General features: G+C 42.5%; 1 protein-coding gene across 2 annotated transcripts in view; it reads right to left on the bottom strand.

Moving 5' to 3' along the window:
• Positions 1-12,347: 12,347 nt before the first annotated feature.
• Positions 12,348-13,386, bottom strand: part of SEPTIN6 (septin 6) — a 61,090-nt gene continuing 60,051 nt past the window's right edge. For both annotated transcript variants that reach the window (XM_051969004.1, XM_051969002.1), the window contains one exon: positions 12,348-13,347. Coding sequence is in view for 1 of the 2 variants with exons in the window: in XM_051969002.1 (XP_051824962.1) it covers positions 13,338-13,347 (10 nt within the window). In the remaining variant the exon portion in view is untranslated. The remainder of the gene's footprint in view (positions 13,348-13,386) is intronic.

The raw sequence follows: 13,386 nt of genomic DNA, 5'->3' as shown, positions 1-13,386 counted from the left end.
AGAGAGATCAGGAAAGATCTTTCTTGGAAGATGGTATTTTAACAGGGACTTGAAGAAAGTCCGCAAAGCCAAAAGATGAAGATAAGGAAGCAGAGAATTTCAAGCGTGGGAAACAGTCAATGAAAATGCTTGAAGTAGGGAGGATCCCAAAGTATACAGGGATGAGTCAGGTTTAAGAAAACTGGAAGGGGTGAGGGGTTGTAAAAGGCAAAAAAAGGAGAATTTTATATAGAATCCTACAGATGATAGGAAACCATTGGAGTTTATTTTATTGAGTTCAGGAAGATATGGTCAAACCAGTTCTTTAAGAAAATCATTTTGGGGTAGAATTCTGGGAAGATGGTGGACTAGGTTGGTAAATTTCAAGCTTCCAGATTTCCCCCACAAATAGAACAAATTTTTACCTTAAGGTAAGCACAGACTGGTGAAACCCAAAGAAGACTTGGGTTGTCTAAGGACAACCTGAGAAGATTTGAAGAAAAACTTCAGGCTGGGGATTAAAGACAGAAACTTTCACCTTTTGGACTGTTTGTAGAGTCAGGGTCTGAGTCTGGGAAGACTGAGTAACCCGGGGCTGGTTAAGAAAGCCAGGGATGCAGGTGATTGCCTGCACTTGCTGGAGGGTAGAATTCTTGGTTTGGGCTTCCAGGTCAGAGGGGAGAGCTAAGGTGAAGCTTGAGGCACCATCCCCCCATCCCATGATTAGAGGTAATTATATTAATACCTCTGATTTTAAAAATAATGAACCAGCAAAGAACCTCATCATATAAACTTACTGTGGGAACAGGAAAGACCAGGATTCATCTTCAGAGGAGGACACTGAAGTAAAAAAAAAAAAAAAAAAAGCTTCTATCCCAAAGAGTAACTTGAAATAATTCCCTGCCCAGAAAGAATTTATAGAATAATTCAAAAAAGAATTTAAAAATCAAATGAATGACACAGGAAAAACTAAAAAAATTTTTTAAAATATCCAAGTAAAGCAAGCAGATTATGAAAAAAAACTTAACCTACTAGAAAAGGAGATAGAATCTCAAAGATGAAAATAACTTTGAAAATTAGAATTGGGCAAGGAAAAGCCAGTGAAGCTATGAGAAACCAAGAAATAACAAAACATTATAAAGAATGAAAAAATAGAACAAAATGTGAAACATAAGAAAAACAACAGAAATGGAGAATAGATCAAGAAGAGAAAATATAAGAATAATTGGACTGCCTGAAAGTTGTGACCAAAAAAAAGAATGTCGACACAGTAATGCAAAAAATAATCTGAGAAAATTGTCCTGGAATTTCTTTTTTTTTTTCCATTTTTCCTCATGAAGGGAAGGTAGAAATAGAAAAAAATCCACTGATCACCACTTAAGAGATCCTTTATGGAAGACACATAGGAATATTACTGCCAATTTTAGAAACCCCCAGATCAAAAAGAAAATTTTGCAAGAAATAAGGAAAAAACCCAATTCAAATATGATGGCACTACAATTAGAATTGTACAGGATTTAGCAGCAGCTACAATAAAAAACCGCAGGTCCTGGACTCATATCTACTGACAATCAAAAGAACTAGGCCTGCTGCCAAAAATATCATACCCAGCAAAATTATCTACACTACTGAATGAGGAAGAAATGGACACTCAATGAACTTACAGATTTTCAGGACTTTCTATCAACCAAACCTCAGCTTAATAGAAAAGTTAACATATAAGAAAGAGCCAATAACAAAGCTCAATTTCAAGGAATGCAACATGAACAAAAGTTTGGGTTTTTTTACATGGGAACTGTATGTATATCTTTCAGATTGACATGAACAATAGGGTAGCACAAAAGAAAGATTGAGGTTAAGGTAAAAATAGTAATCATGTTATACAAATGGGGTGCAGAGGAAGAATGGACACAAAGACTAATGCCTCCCCCACAGAGGGGGAAGCGGGGCTCATAGTTTTGGAAAGCTACTCACGTCAGGAATGGGTTAACTAGGCAACAAGACATATATACCATAAAGGATATAGCACCCTCCAAAATCTATGAAGAAATAGGGGGGAAGTATGGGTGGACAGGGAAGCAAAGGGTGAGGGAAGAGGACAAGGGAGGTGTCCATGAGTGGAGGGAAGTTAAGTAATAGGAAGGCAAGTTGAGGAGCAGAATCAAAGAGTCAGCAGGAATAAGAAAGATATATGTATGTGTATTGATAGGGGTTCGGTGTGTATATATGTATGTGTATATATCTATAAATACAGCCTTTCTTAACTATAGCCTACTTGGGAGTAGGGTGGGGAATGAAAGGGGGAAAAGAAGAATAAAGTAAAAAAGGTTTGCAGCAGAGAACATAAGAACAATTTATAAGACAGTAAGGAAAAGATGGACACTCAAGACTATAACTTCTGCTTTTATACATACACATATGTACTTTCTTGATGTGGTAATTTGTTGTTATATATTTTGAATTTTCCCTGATGTTCTGCTGAGCACATGACACTATTCTCTTCTGTTTTGTTTTATATTCCTTTTCTGTTTTTCTTTTTTTCTTATTCTGATTTTTTAATAAAATAAATTGAAAATAGAAAATAGAAAATCACGCTGACAACTAAATGGAGAAGTACAATAGAGAGATGCTTGAAAGAAAGAAACTGACCATCAAGCTATTGCTATAGATCAGGCCTAAAGTGATGAGAGCTTGTCCCAGGGTGGTGGCAATGTCAGAAGAGAGAAAGACATTATACAAAAGATATTAGAAAGATAAAATGATCAAGCCTTGGCAACATATTGATATGGAGGGAGGATAAGAAGGGAGGAGGAATTGAGGATGACACCTACGTTAGGAGCCTGGATGACTGGGAGGTTGATAGTGCCATTAACAGTGATGAAGAAATTAGGAGGAGAAAAGGGTTTGGGGAGAAAAAAAGATGATGAGTTCAGTTTGGGCCAAATTGAGTTTAAGATATCTACAATACTGTTTGCTAGAAATGTATCAAGGGAAACTTGCAATTCCTTACTAATTTCAAGGATATTCCCAGGAACTCGGACAAAAAGAAACTTCTTAAGCTTTATTTTCCAGCTCATCTAGGTAATAAGTTACAGTTTCACTACTTTATCTAATCTCTTGGGAAGATTCCTCCATGTCTCCCAAAATGTGATCATTGCTGTTTTCTGTCCAAGGTTTTTTATTTGTTTGTTTTGTTTTGTTAGCAATTTATCCTAAACATATTTTCCTTTTTTAAACAATTAAATCTTTTTATTTTCAAAGCAAATGCAAGGATAATTTTTCAATACTGACCCTTACAAAACTTTGTGTTCCAAATTTTCCCCTCCTTCCCCCAACCTTCTTCCCTTAGATGGCAAGTAATCCAATATATAAACATATTTTCTATCCTAAACTGAAATAAGAAAATGAGCCTTTAGGCCCCAAGCTGGTTATCCCATCCAGCTAACCACTACCCTAGAATCTCTAGAACCTAGAAAATTGAAACATTCCAAACATGTGGCAGAGCTGGGACCTTTTCTTTGTACAAAGGGGGAAGCATGTGTGCCATTTGGTACCAGCATGTGAAGCTAACGCTAGGCATTAGTTATCCCTTTTGTTTTCCCCTCCCTCATAGATCTGAGGCCTTCGCTCTGACTGAAAGGTGGTGGAAAGCCAGCAATTTTTGGTACCCCAAACTCTGGACCCCCCCTTCCCCAACCCAGTTTGTACTGAATCCTCTGGTAGCCATTTGGAGAACTGTCCCCCTTTTCCACATCTCTGAGACCCCACATCTCTGCTCGGATAATTGGTGGAGCTTAACTGCAGGCCCAGAGGCAGAGTGAGCCAGTCTTCTTTCTAGCTCCCATACTGGCTTCAAAATATATTCTTCAGCAAACTGACCTGAGGCATGTTTCCCTGTCAATGATAGTTGATCACAAAAATCATTTAATGGCAAAGTCATTTAGTGGCAACTGTCCGTGAAAGTAAGAAAGAATTGCTGTCAAGGGACACTATTGCCTAGATCAAAGCAAAACACCCCGCCCGCATCACACAACTCATAGAAAAGTACAGAAGAATCTGAGGGAGGGAAGCTTCATTCAGACAGGAAATACAGAGCCTGGGTAATGTTCCTTAACAAAAAACCTTGATTGGAACTCGCTGGGTACATTTACAAGTCTAGCTACAAGTTCTAAATATTTGCCCCGAGGCTTGATAGAAACTTGAAAGCCAAGTGCTGAGAAATCATTTCCCAGAGAAAGAAGTAGTAATCCGAAAGGTCTGGCTGGCAGTTTTAGGTAAATCCGGGGTGACCAGAGCTGGGAAAGGCCTCTGAGTCCTGGAGTTTCATCTCCTCATTTTGAACAGGAAGAAATAGAGGCTTGAAAAGTTAAGTGACCTGCCCTAAGTTACATGAGTAGAGAGTAGCAGAGTTGGAATTTGAACCCAAGACTTGGGAAACTAAGACTCCACACTATGTTCTGCTCTACCATCCTGGCATCAAGCTAGATAAAGTATTTAAGAAGTGCTTACTGTATGCCAGGAACTGTGCCAAGTACTGGCAATATAGTAGAAGCGAGGAAGAAATCCTTATCCTTTTACATTCTAACGGGAGAAATAGCTGGTAGCTATTATATCTTTTTTACTTTATATTTATTATATTTTATACTTTATTATACTGGAGTTTAGGGCACATTTTCCAGAGGGGACTAAGAAAGCCTAAAGAATGCTCAGTTAGAAGCCCTTCCCCAGCCACTCCTCAGTTTTCTGCTAACTTCACTCCTCCCACTGGTTTGGGGAACATCTGGCCTCCATTAGCCCTCCCACTATTTCGAGAGCTTAAGTGATTGATATACCCTAGTCACTAGAGGCAGAAGAGGCTACATTTGATTGGTTTCCTAGAAAGGCTAATTACCTCTCTCCAGCTGTGCCTCCTGATAGTTTCCAGAGCCTTGCTAAGGAGGGGGAAAGAGGGAGGGTTATGGGAAGATGAGGGAAAAGACAGAAGAGGAATGGGATCTTTCCCCCTACTTCATGCTCCGATTCTTTCCATCTTTGTATGTTGGGAGTTGGGGGCGGGGAGTATGGAGAAAATGGTTTGTTTTGTTCTCTTCCTACCCATGGCCTCCCCATCTCATATTTCATTGAGCTCAGAGTCACTCCAGATGGAATCCAGTGGGTTTAGTAGCCCAGCCTGCGATCCGTCAGGTAGAGTGCCCCCTCCTTGAGGAAGAAAATCATTGAAATCTCAGAATAATACTGCCTTGTGTTTGGTCAGTTCAAAAATTTAAAAAAAAGATGGCATTGAGCATTTACTCTCCATCAGTCACATGCTGAAAAGCAGAGATAAAAAGAAACAATCCAACTCTCCAGAAGTCTATGTTCTAATGGGAGAAACAATGTGTCAACAGCAAGAAACATATAAGATACACATAGTGTTGATGGAAGATAAGGGATTAGCTTCTGGGAGAATCCCAAAAAGCCTCCTACAGAAGGTGGGTTTTGAGTGGAGTCTGGAAGAAAGTTGCCAAAAGCAAGAGGTGGAGGTAAGGGGGGCGGGCAGAGCATTCCCAGCATGGGAGACAGGGAGATGGAGTGTCCCATATAAGGAACTGCCAGTATGGCTGGGTTGTGGAATGAATGGAGAGGTGAAAGGTGTTAGGAGACCAGAAAGCTACAAAGACCCTGGGTTGTGAAGAACTCTGAATGCCAATCAAGGACTTTTATATTTGGATTAGAGTGGGAGGAGCCAAGGCAGAAAGTCTAATTTAGAAATCTACTTCAGTAGACCAGGCTAGAGGTCACACAAGAGATATTGTGGGAAGAGAGGGGAAGGGAAAGGGAAAAGGGGAGACTGATGGGGAGAGAGGAGGAATGAAGAGGAGAGGAGAGAATCAAATATCTAAGTTGTAAATTTGGGTGGCTGAGAGCATGTGGAGATATTTTCAACAGTAATTGGCAACTTGGGGAAAGGGGAGGCTATGAGAAGGATGAATTCTGTTTTGGACATGTTGAAATCGAGACCTCTACAGGATAATATATTTGAAAATATCCCAAAGGCGGTTGGTGAGTTGGGAGTAGAGCTTGGAAAAGAGATTAGTCTTGGATACATAGAGGTGAAAATCATTTATACGGGGGATGATAATTGAATTCATGAGAGCTGATGAGATCACTCAGGGAGAGAATATATAATGAAAAGAGATGAGGGTTCAGGACAGAGCCTTGAGTTATTTTAAAATTAGTGGGTACAATGTAGATGAAGAACCAGCCAAGGAGATTGAGAAGGAACGGGCAGACGGCTAGGAGGAGAGTGAGGAAAGGGTAGTGTCACTAAAACCTTGAAGTTGTTCTCCCCTAGATGAGAGAATCTATAGGAGAGGAAGTTGATCGACAGTGTCAAAGATTGTAGAGAGATTATGAAGATTAAGGGTTCAGAAAAAGCCATTGGATTCGACAAGCTCCCCTTCGATTCCCCCGAATTCCTATCTAGGACTTTGTTCTGTTTCTCTTTAATGAAAGTCCTTGGGACTTTAGCTTGTTTTCCACGTGGGCCTCTCAGTGAGTGGGTGGTATATAAGAAATCATTAACTAGTTCCCAAGTGGTCAAGGAAACGCCAAAGGGGAGCTGGGGTGGGAGTCAAACTTCTATCATTGACTAGCTGTGGGATAGGAAACAAATCACTTTAGTCGTGCCTCAATGTCCCCATTAGCAAAATGAAGGGTTTTGAACTTGACAGTCTCTTAGATCTTATCTAGATCTAGGAGCCTATGATCCTTTGAAAATAATATAATCACAGCTGATCTTGCCAACTTTCTTAATGCCCGGGCCGTTGGTAAATGATAATAGTAGCTCTGCTTATAACAGTAGCTACATTTAGTTAGCACTTGAACCTTTGCAAAGCAAATCTCCTGCGAACAACTCTGGGAGACAGGTGCTATTCATTTTACAAATGAGGAAACTGAGGCTCAGAGAGGTCAGTTGATTTGCCCAGGGTTAAACAGCTAGTAGATGACTGATCTGGGATTCATACTCGGGTCTTTCAGACTTGAGGTCCAGAACTCTTAGCATCCTGCCAAAACGTCTCTCAGTACTGGATAAAGGATGGTTTGTGCTTCCTAAGAGTGTTCTCCTCTAGGCTCAAAGATAGAGATCGTGCAAATGAGAGGCCTTTGGATCCAACCCCTTGTACCTCCCTTCATCTTATGGAGAAGGAAACTGAGACCCAAGAGGGAGAGAAGGTTACTTACCCAAGGTTTACATAGGATCCTAGGTCTGAGACTGGAAGAAACTTTGGAGGCCACTCTCCCCCCCAATCCTACCATCCTATGTCACAGGAGGATGAAGTAGCTTGCTGGGTCATAGTGATAATAAATCTCAAGGTAGGATTCGAACCTCAGTCCTTTAACTTGGGAGTCAGTGCTCTCTCCATTCTACCACACTATCTCCCTCATCTAATTATATCTATGATGTCTCTTCACTCTTGCTATTTTTCTAAGTTTTACCTCTGTTTTGAATCCCTCAGGGGCTAATGGGACTGTGGTAGAGTCTGTTGCTGGAACTTAAAGAGGTGACCCGGAAGAATTGGCCCCTTGAAAGTAACAGTCCTTTTTATTTGGTTTAAGGGAGGGGCTACTTAGCTGAGCTCTCCAGGATAAAAAGTGGGGATTAGGTAAAGGGCAGGGGTAACAAGAGAAGGTTCTTAGGGCACTAACCTCCCACAGCAAAGAATGGTGGGCCAACACCTCCCAAGTGAAGCAGGGAAGGGATACAACCAGGGAATCTCGCCAGGCTGATTTGGTTCCATGGTCTTCAGGCCTTAGCCTGAGGAGAAGGGGAACTGTGATGTTGGGAGCATACAGCTTCCAGGTCCATAAGTAGGATTTCTGGCTCTGACATCTCTTCATTCTGCAGAGGTACTCAAGGGAGCTAAACAGAGCCAGGTGTGGAGAAGGGAGGGGGAAGGGTTTCTCTTAGGTTTATCTGATTGGTTTCCCATCTTGGACGTCACAGGCAATGAGCCTGCCAATTAGCTAAGAAGCTGGAATTTTTCTAGCTTAGAAGGTTCCAGACATAGGGGATTTCAGAAAATGAGCAGAGAGAGGGGGGAGACATGTTTATGGCGGGTTAGACTGTATTACTCTGGTGGTTGTTTTTTTTTTTCATTTTTTTTAACTACAAGGATTTTGTACATAACAAATACTGACATGTTCAACCCTAGAGTGAACTAACACACACACACACACACACACACACACACACACCCCTTGAGTAAAATATGTAAAGTTATAAATCTGAGTGCTGAGGATTTGGCTTCCCTCTGCCTTATAGCCTCTTGCTGTTCTATAGTTTTGTTTCATTAAAAAAAAAAGACACGAGGTAGTGTGAACTGTATTTTTAAAAAGTTTTATTGAGGCCTTTTAAAAAATATCAGTGTTATTTCTAGAAAACTGCCTTCCCACTCCCACCCAGTGAGTCCACCTTTGTGACAAAGAAAACCAGTTAAGAAAAATCAACTGATAACAGTGCCAATTCCTGACAACATATTCAACATTTTGCACCTTTAATTTCCACCTTTCAGCCAAAAGGAGGGAAATTTCAACATCTGTTCATCTGTTGTCAACAACCAAGAACGTCCATTACCATTTCAATTGATCATTGCTATTATTCAGTTTCCCCAGGTTTATTGCTCTTTCCATAACCTCCCTTTCCCTAAACTGAAACCTATCTCATTCCCTCCAGCTGAAGCTCTCTTGACTTTTAGCTAAATTCAACCACACTGCTGTGAGAAGAGCCCAGGAAGCACCCCTCCATTCCCAAACAGCTGCGCCCTTGGCTACAAGTTGGATATGGGGCAACAATGTGCCATCTCCGTCAGTTCTGAAAGCTAATGCAAGCTTGGGTGCCTTCCAAGAGGCACAGTGCAGGAACTAGCATCCCATCTTACCCTTCCTTGGGGACCTGACATCTACAGTAATGCATCTTTTTCTGGGTGCTCCATTTTAGAAAAAACACTGGCATTCTAGAGAGTAGCCAGGTTGCTAAGTAGTCTGAAACCCAGGTCAAGAAGCAGTGGTAGGGGTGTTTGGCCTAAGGAAGAGGAGACTTGGAGAGAGAAAATGGCATTCTTTGTGTATGTGAAGAATTAGATGTATAGAAGAGGTATTAGAGTTGCTTTAGGCAAATCAGCCTAGACAGCATCAAGGTACCTGGAGGAAGAAACAGGAGGGAGCATGGCAGTCGGGTAAGTATTAAGTCCTTCCTATGTGTCAGGTACTGTGCTAAGTGCTGGGGATACAAAGAAAGGCAAAAGAAATCCCTGTTCTAAAGGAGTTCCCAACTGAATGGAAGAGATAACGTGCAAATAACTAACCATATATAACCTATAATACAGCCGAGATTGGAGATAAGAAAGGGAAGACACTAGTACTAAGGTGGATTGGAAATGCTTCTCGGAGAAGGTGGGATTTTAGTTGGAAGGAACCAGTTTGGCCAGCTCTTAAAGCAAGCCGGGTGGCAGAGATGAGGAGGGAGCAAATTCCAGGAGCGGTGGAAACGGTGAAAGGAAAACACCCAGGATCAGCATGATGAAAATGTCTTCTTTGAAGAGAAACAAGGAGGCTGGGATTCCTGGATAACTGGGGAGAAGTAAGGTGTGAGAAGACTGGGAAGGTAGGAGGAGGACAGGATATGAAAATCTATTAAGGGCCAACAGAAGATTTTATATTTGATCGTGGAGGTGAGCCACTGAAGTTTGTTGAGCAGGGGGAAGTTGTGTGGTATGGTTATATCTGAACTATAGGTAGATTAATTTGATAGTTGAGTGAATGATAGACTGCAGTGGGGAAAGACTTGGGGGCAGAGAAAATAAGCTGAAGGCTAATTGAAATAGTGTAGTAGAGTTGAGTAGTGATAAGGGCCTTCACCAGGGTGGTGGTTGGGTGAGGGGAGAGTAGGAATCACACAGGAGAAATGTTGTGACTGTAGCAATGGCAAATTATGGCAACAGACTGGATATGTACAATAAATGAGAGTGAAGAGCTAAGGATGACATTGAGATTTTGAGGAGTTAACAACCACCAGCTCTTCTCCACAGATCCCAAAGGAGACAGCCCAGGACCCTGAAACCAAAGTCCGCTTCCAGCGTGGCCTCCCAAAACCATCACTGAGGGAAGCAATCCTCATGGTACGGGGGCCCATCTTTCTTGACGCCACCAACGTCAACCATTGATTAACTATCACCAGTGGGCTGGTAAGCCCAAGAGCCCCAGGAATGGCAGTGTGCCCCAGCCCTAGAGACTTAAACCACTGCCACTACCTTAAGCACCAGTCCTTCTTCCAGCTTTGGCCCCCGAGCCATCATCCCAGAAACTGGTACCCAAGGCGATGTGATCCGGGGACTGCTTATGGAGTTGCAGGATCCTCCCCTCCCCTCTCATCACAGCCACAGCTGCTAAAATCCTGCAAAAGAAAATTCTCACCACAAGAGTCTTTGGCTTTGTCAAACAGTTGATATCGGGAATAAAACATCAATGGAATCAACATCGTGGAGGAGACATTACCATCTGTTTTGCTGCTATACCTTTAGGACCATGGGACCATTCCATCTGACTTGCCCCTGAAATCTTCCTTTTCCCTAGTCTCACCCATTAGAATTTGAGCTGCTTGGGAACAAGGACTGTCTTACTTTCCTGTTTGTATTTCAATCAGCCCAGTGCTTTGCACACAGTAAGTGCTTGTCCCCATTCATCTATTCATTCTCCTTTGCCCCAAAGAATAAAAAACAGAATTAGTGGCTCAGAGTTAGCTTTAGGTATAAGAAAAATAAATAACAATATAGCTAGCCTTTCTATAGCACTTTTACGATTTGCAGAGCGTTTTATATGTTATCATATCTGATCCTCCCAACAAACCTGTATGAGGTAGATGTGATTATTACCTCCATAACGATTAGAAATATGCCTAAATTCTTAAGCTGGTACTGATATTTCCCTCACTAGAAGTCTTCAGAAAATGGCTGAAACACCATATATGGAGAGCTAGTGCAGAGTCAGAGTTCTTGTCAAGTATGGGTTGGTTGGAAGACTGAAGATATTGGAATGGATAGGGATACCAGGGCAGTTCATCTTTCAAAACTCCCAGAATACCACACTCTGCCATTTGAAATCTGGCCTTGATATAGATCCTTCCTCAGGATTCTGGGGTAGTCACTCATTCTTAGCCCACATCCCTTGAGTTTCCTTTTTTTTTTTCTTTTTGTCTGTCCCCCTCAGCGTGGCATTTATGGTTACAGCAACCTGGATTTTGATAAATCGACTGTACTCAGCTCATCTTGGAGTAGGTAGAATGGTTTCCATTTCCCCTGCAGTATGACAAGTGAACCCAGGCTGATAAACTTGCCTCTGTGTCTATTGGGCCACCCATTCTTTTTCCCCAGCAGATGCTATTTGTGGGCGATAGTGAATGCAACATACAGGTAACCTTTTATTGTGGCGGCTGTAGGGCAGATTAGTTTCCCAGTACACTAGACCTTTCCAACCAGCTAGAAGGGGAAGGTGAGGCCATGGAAGAGCGTTGAGGGAGATGTTAGAGGAATTACAGGTACCATAGCAATACCCTTCAAGTCACACGTGCTGTTTGTGGTCTCTCAATCTGCTTAAGCATTTCACTTGAAGGCCAGTCTTGAGCCCTGGAACATTGGCTTACTCTGTGCCTCCTCCGACCAGAATCTCTTGCTTAAACAGAAACTGGGAAGAGCTCAGAAGGCCATAACTCAGGTATTCTGTGCAAGTTAGAATTGATACCATAACTAATCTCATTCCCCAGGCAAGAATCTAAGTTGCCTCTCCCCCAGTCCTAATGACATGGGGCTCTTGGGATAGCATTTCCTGTATTTTTCTGAGTTTTGTACCCTCAAGTATCTCACTCACCTTGTTCTTGTTAATGCTCTGCTTTCCATCAGTGCTTCTCACTTCCTGGTGGGAAGGGATTCTCAAAACATGTTACCATTCTGTCCTCCAATCTGTCTCACCCCGGGTCCCAGTGCACAATTAGGACTCCCAAGTTCTGCCCTTAACCTGGGCAATGCTTTCTCACTGAAATCACGCTGCCAAACATACTCCCCTCTCCCTCTCACTGTGCCCCACAACCAGAAAGCACCTCAAAATAATCCATAGCTCTCTGGATATACCCCTTGAAGCATGGCTCTCAAAACAGTCTTCTGATCTCCAAATTGCCTGGTAGCTGTTCTGAAGTTACCCCTCACCAGCCTACATTCTTAAATTATACCGCCGAATTGTCTTTTAACCCGTAGGGGTGATGTTTGTCCCTTTATCTCCCTCTAACCCACAGAAAGACAAACTCTTGAGAGATGAGATGGATCAGATCACAGCACTATTTTGCACATTTTATTTTATTGAAAATTGACATGGATCATAGAAAGGCTTTGAGCTAAACAGTGCTGGTTCGGAGGTGTTTCTTTTGGCCATCGAGGGCCCCTTGAGCAGTGACACCTTTGAGCAAAAAGGGCAAAGGAGAAGAGGAGGATAAGGAAGAGCCTGGAAAACATGCAGAGGGGGTCCCTCAAGAGACAGCAGAACAGTGGCAAAGGATGGGGGTGGGGGTACATGAGAGAAACTAAGAGCACGTGTCATCTAGGTGTAAGTGAATCCAGTAATTCAGGACAGATTGACCACATATGGCTAGCTCTTCCTCCTGGCTCCTGGTCTGAGCAGAAACCCTCTCTTAGGATCCCAAAGGGTCCAGAAGCTTGTATTAAGGTGGTATCATTACTCCTATTTGATTGAACACCCTCCTGTCTCTCCCGCCACCTGGGTTTAGCTGGTAGATCCATTTTTCCTCACTCGTTGAAGAATAGATGATGCCTCTTGAATTTCTCTTCCATGTTTAAGAGCATAGGATATCGGTTGAAGACAGAAACCTTTGAACTGGCTTAAAAAACCCCAACCCAAACCAACCCACTTCTACCACACCCATGTGTGGTCTCAGATGGGCCACGAGCTCCGTTGGCTCATGTGGTCCTTGAGACCGTGACCCAGTCTCAGATCGACCCTTCGTTGCCTCTGGGCATTGACCAGGTGGGCAAGGCTGGCGTTGGGCTGAGGCTGGGTGAGTGCCGCAGCTGTCTCTGCATGACTGATGTTTGGTCCCCATCAAAGCTGGTTCTCTCCGTGCCTTGTTAGGTAAGGACAAGGCACTTGCATATCAGAAGATGGCCTCTTGCCCGGATTAGGGACACGTGACCATTGGTAATACTTGTGGGAGGGGGGAACAATGGGACTGTGTTGTGAGACAATATAGGACCCTAACTCTTCTACAGTGGCAGTCTTCTCCTTTACACTTAGTGCAGCTGCCGAAGACAAGATTAAAAAAAGCTAGAGAGGTAGAGAAAGAGAGAGAGAGAGAAAACATGA

The sequence above is a fragment of the Antechinus flavipes genome, chromosome X (genome assembly GCF_016432865.1).
Source record: "Antechinus flavipes isolate AdamAnt ecotype Samford, QLD, Australia chromosome X, AdamAnt_v2, whole genome shotgun sequence".
NCBI lineage: Eukaryota > Metazoa > Chordata > Mammalia > Dasyuromorphia > Dasyuridae > Antechinus > Antechinus flavipes.
This window is presented reverse-complemented; position numbering and strand designations above follow the sequence as displayed.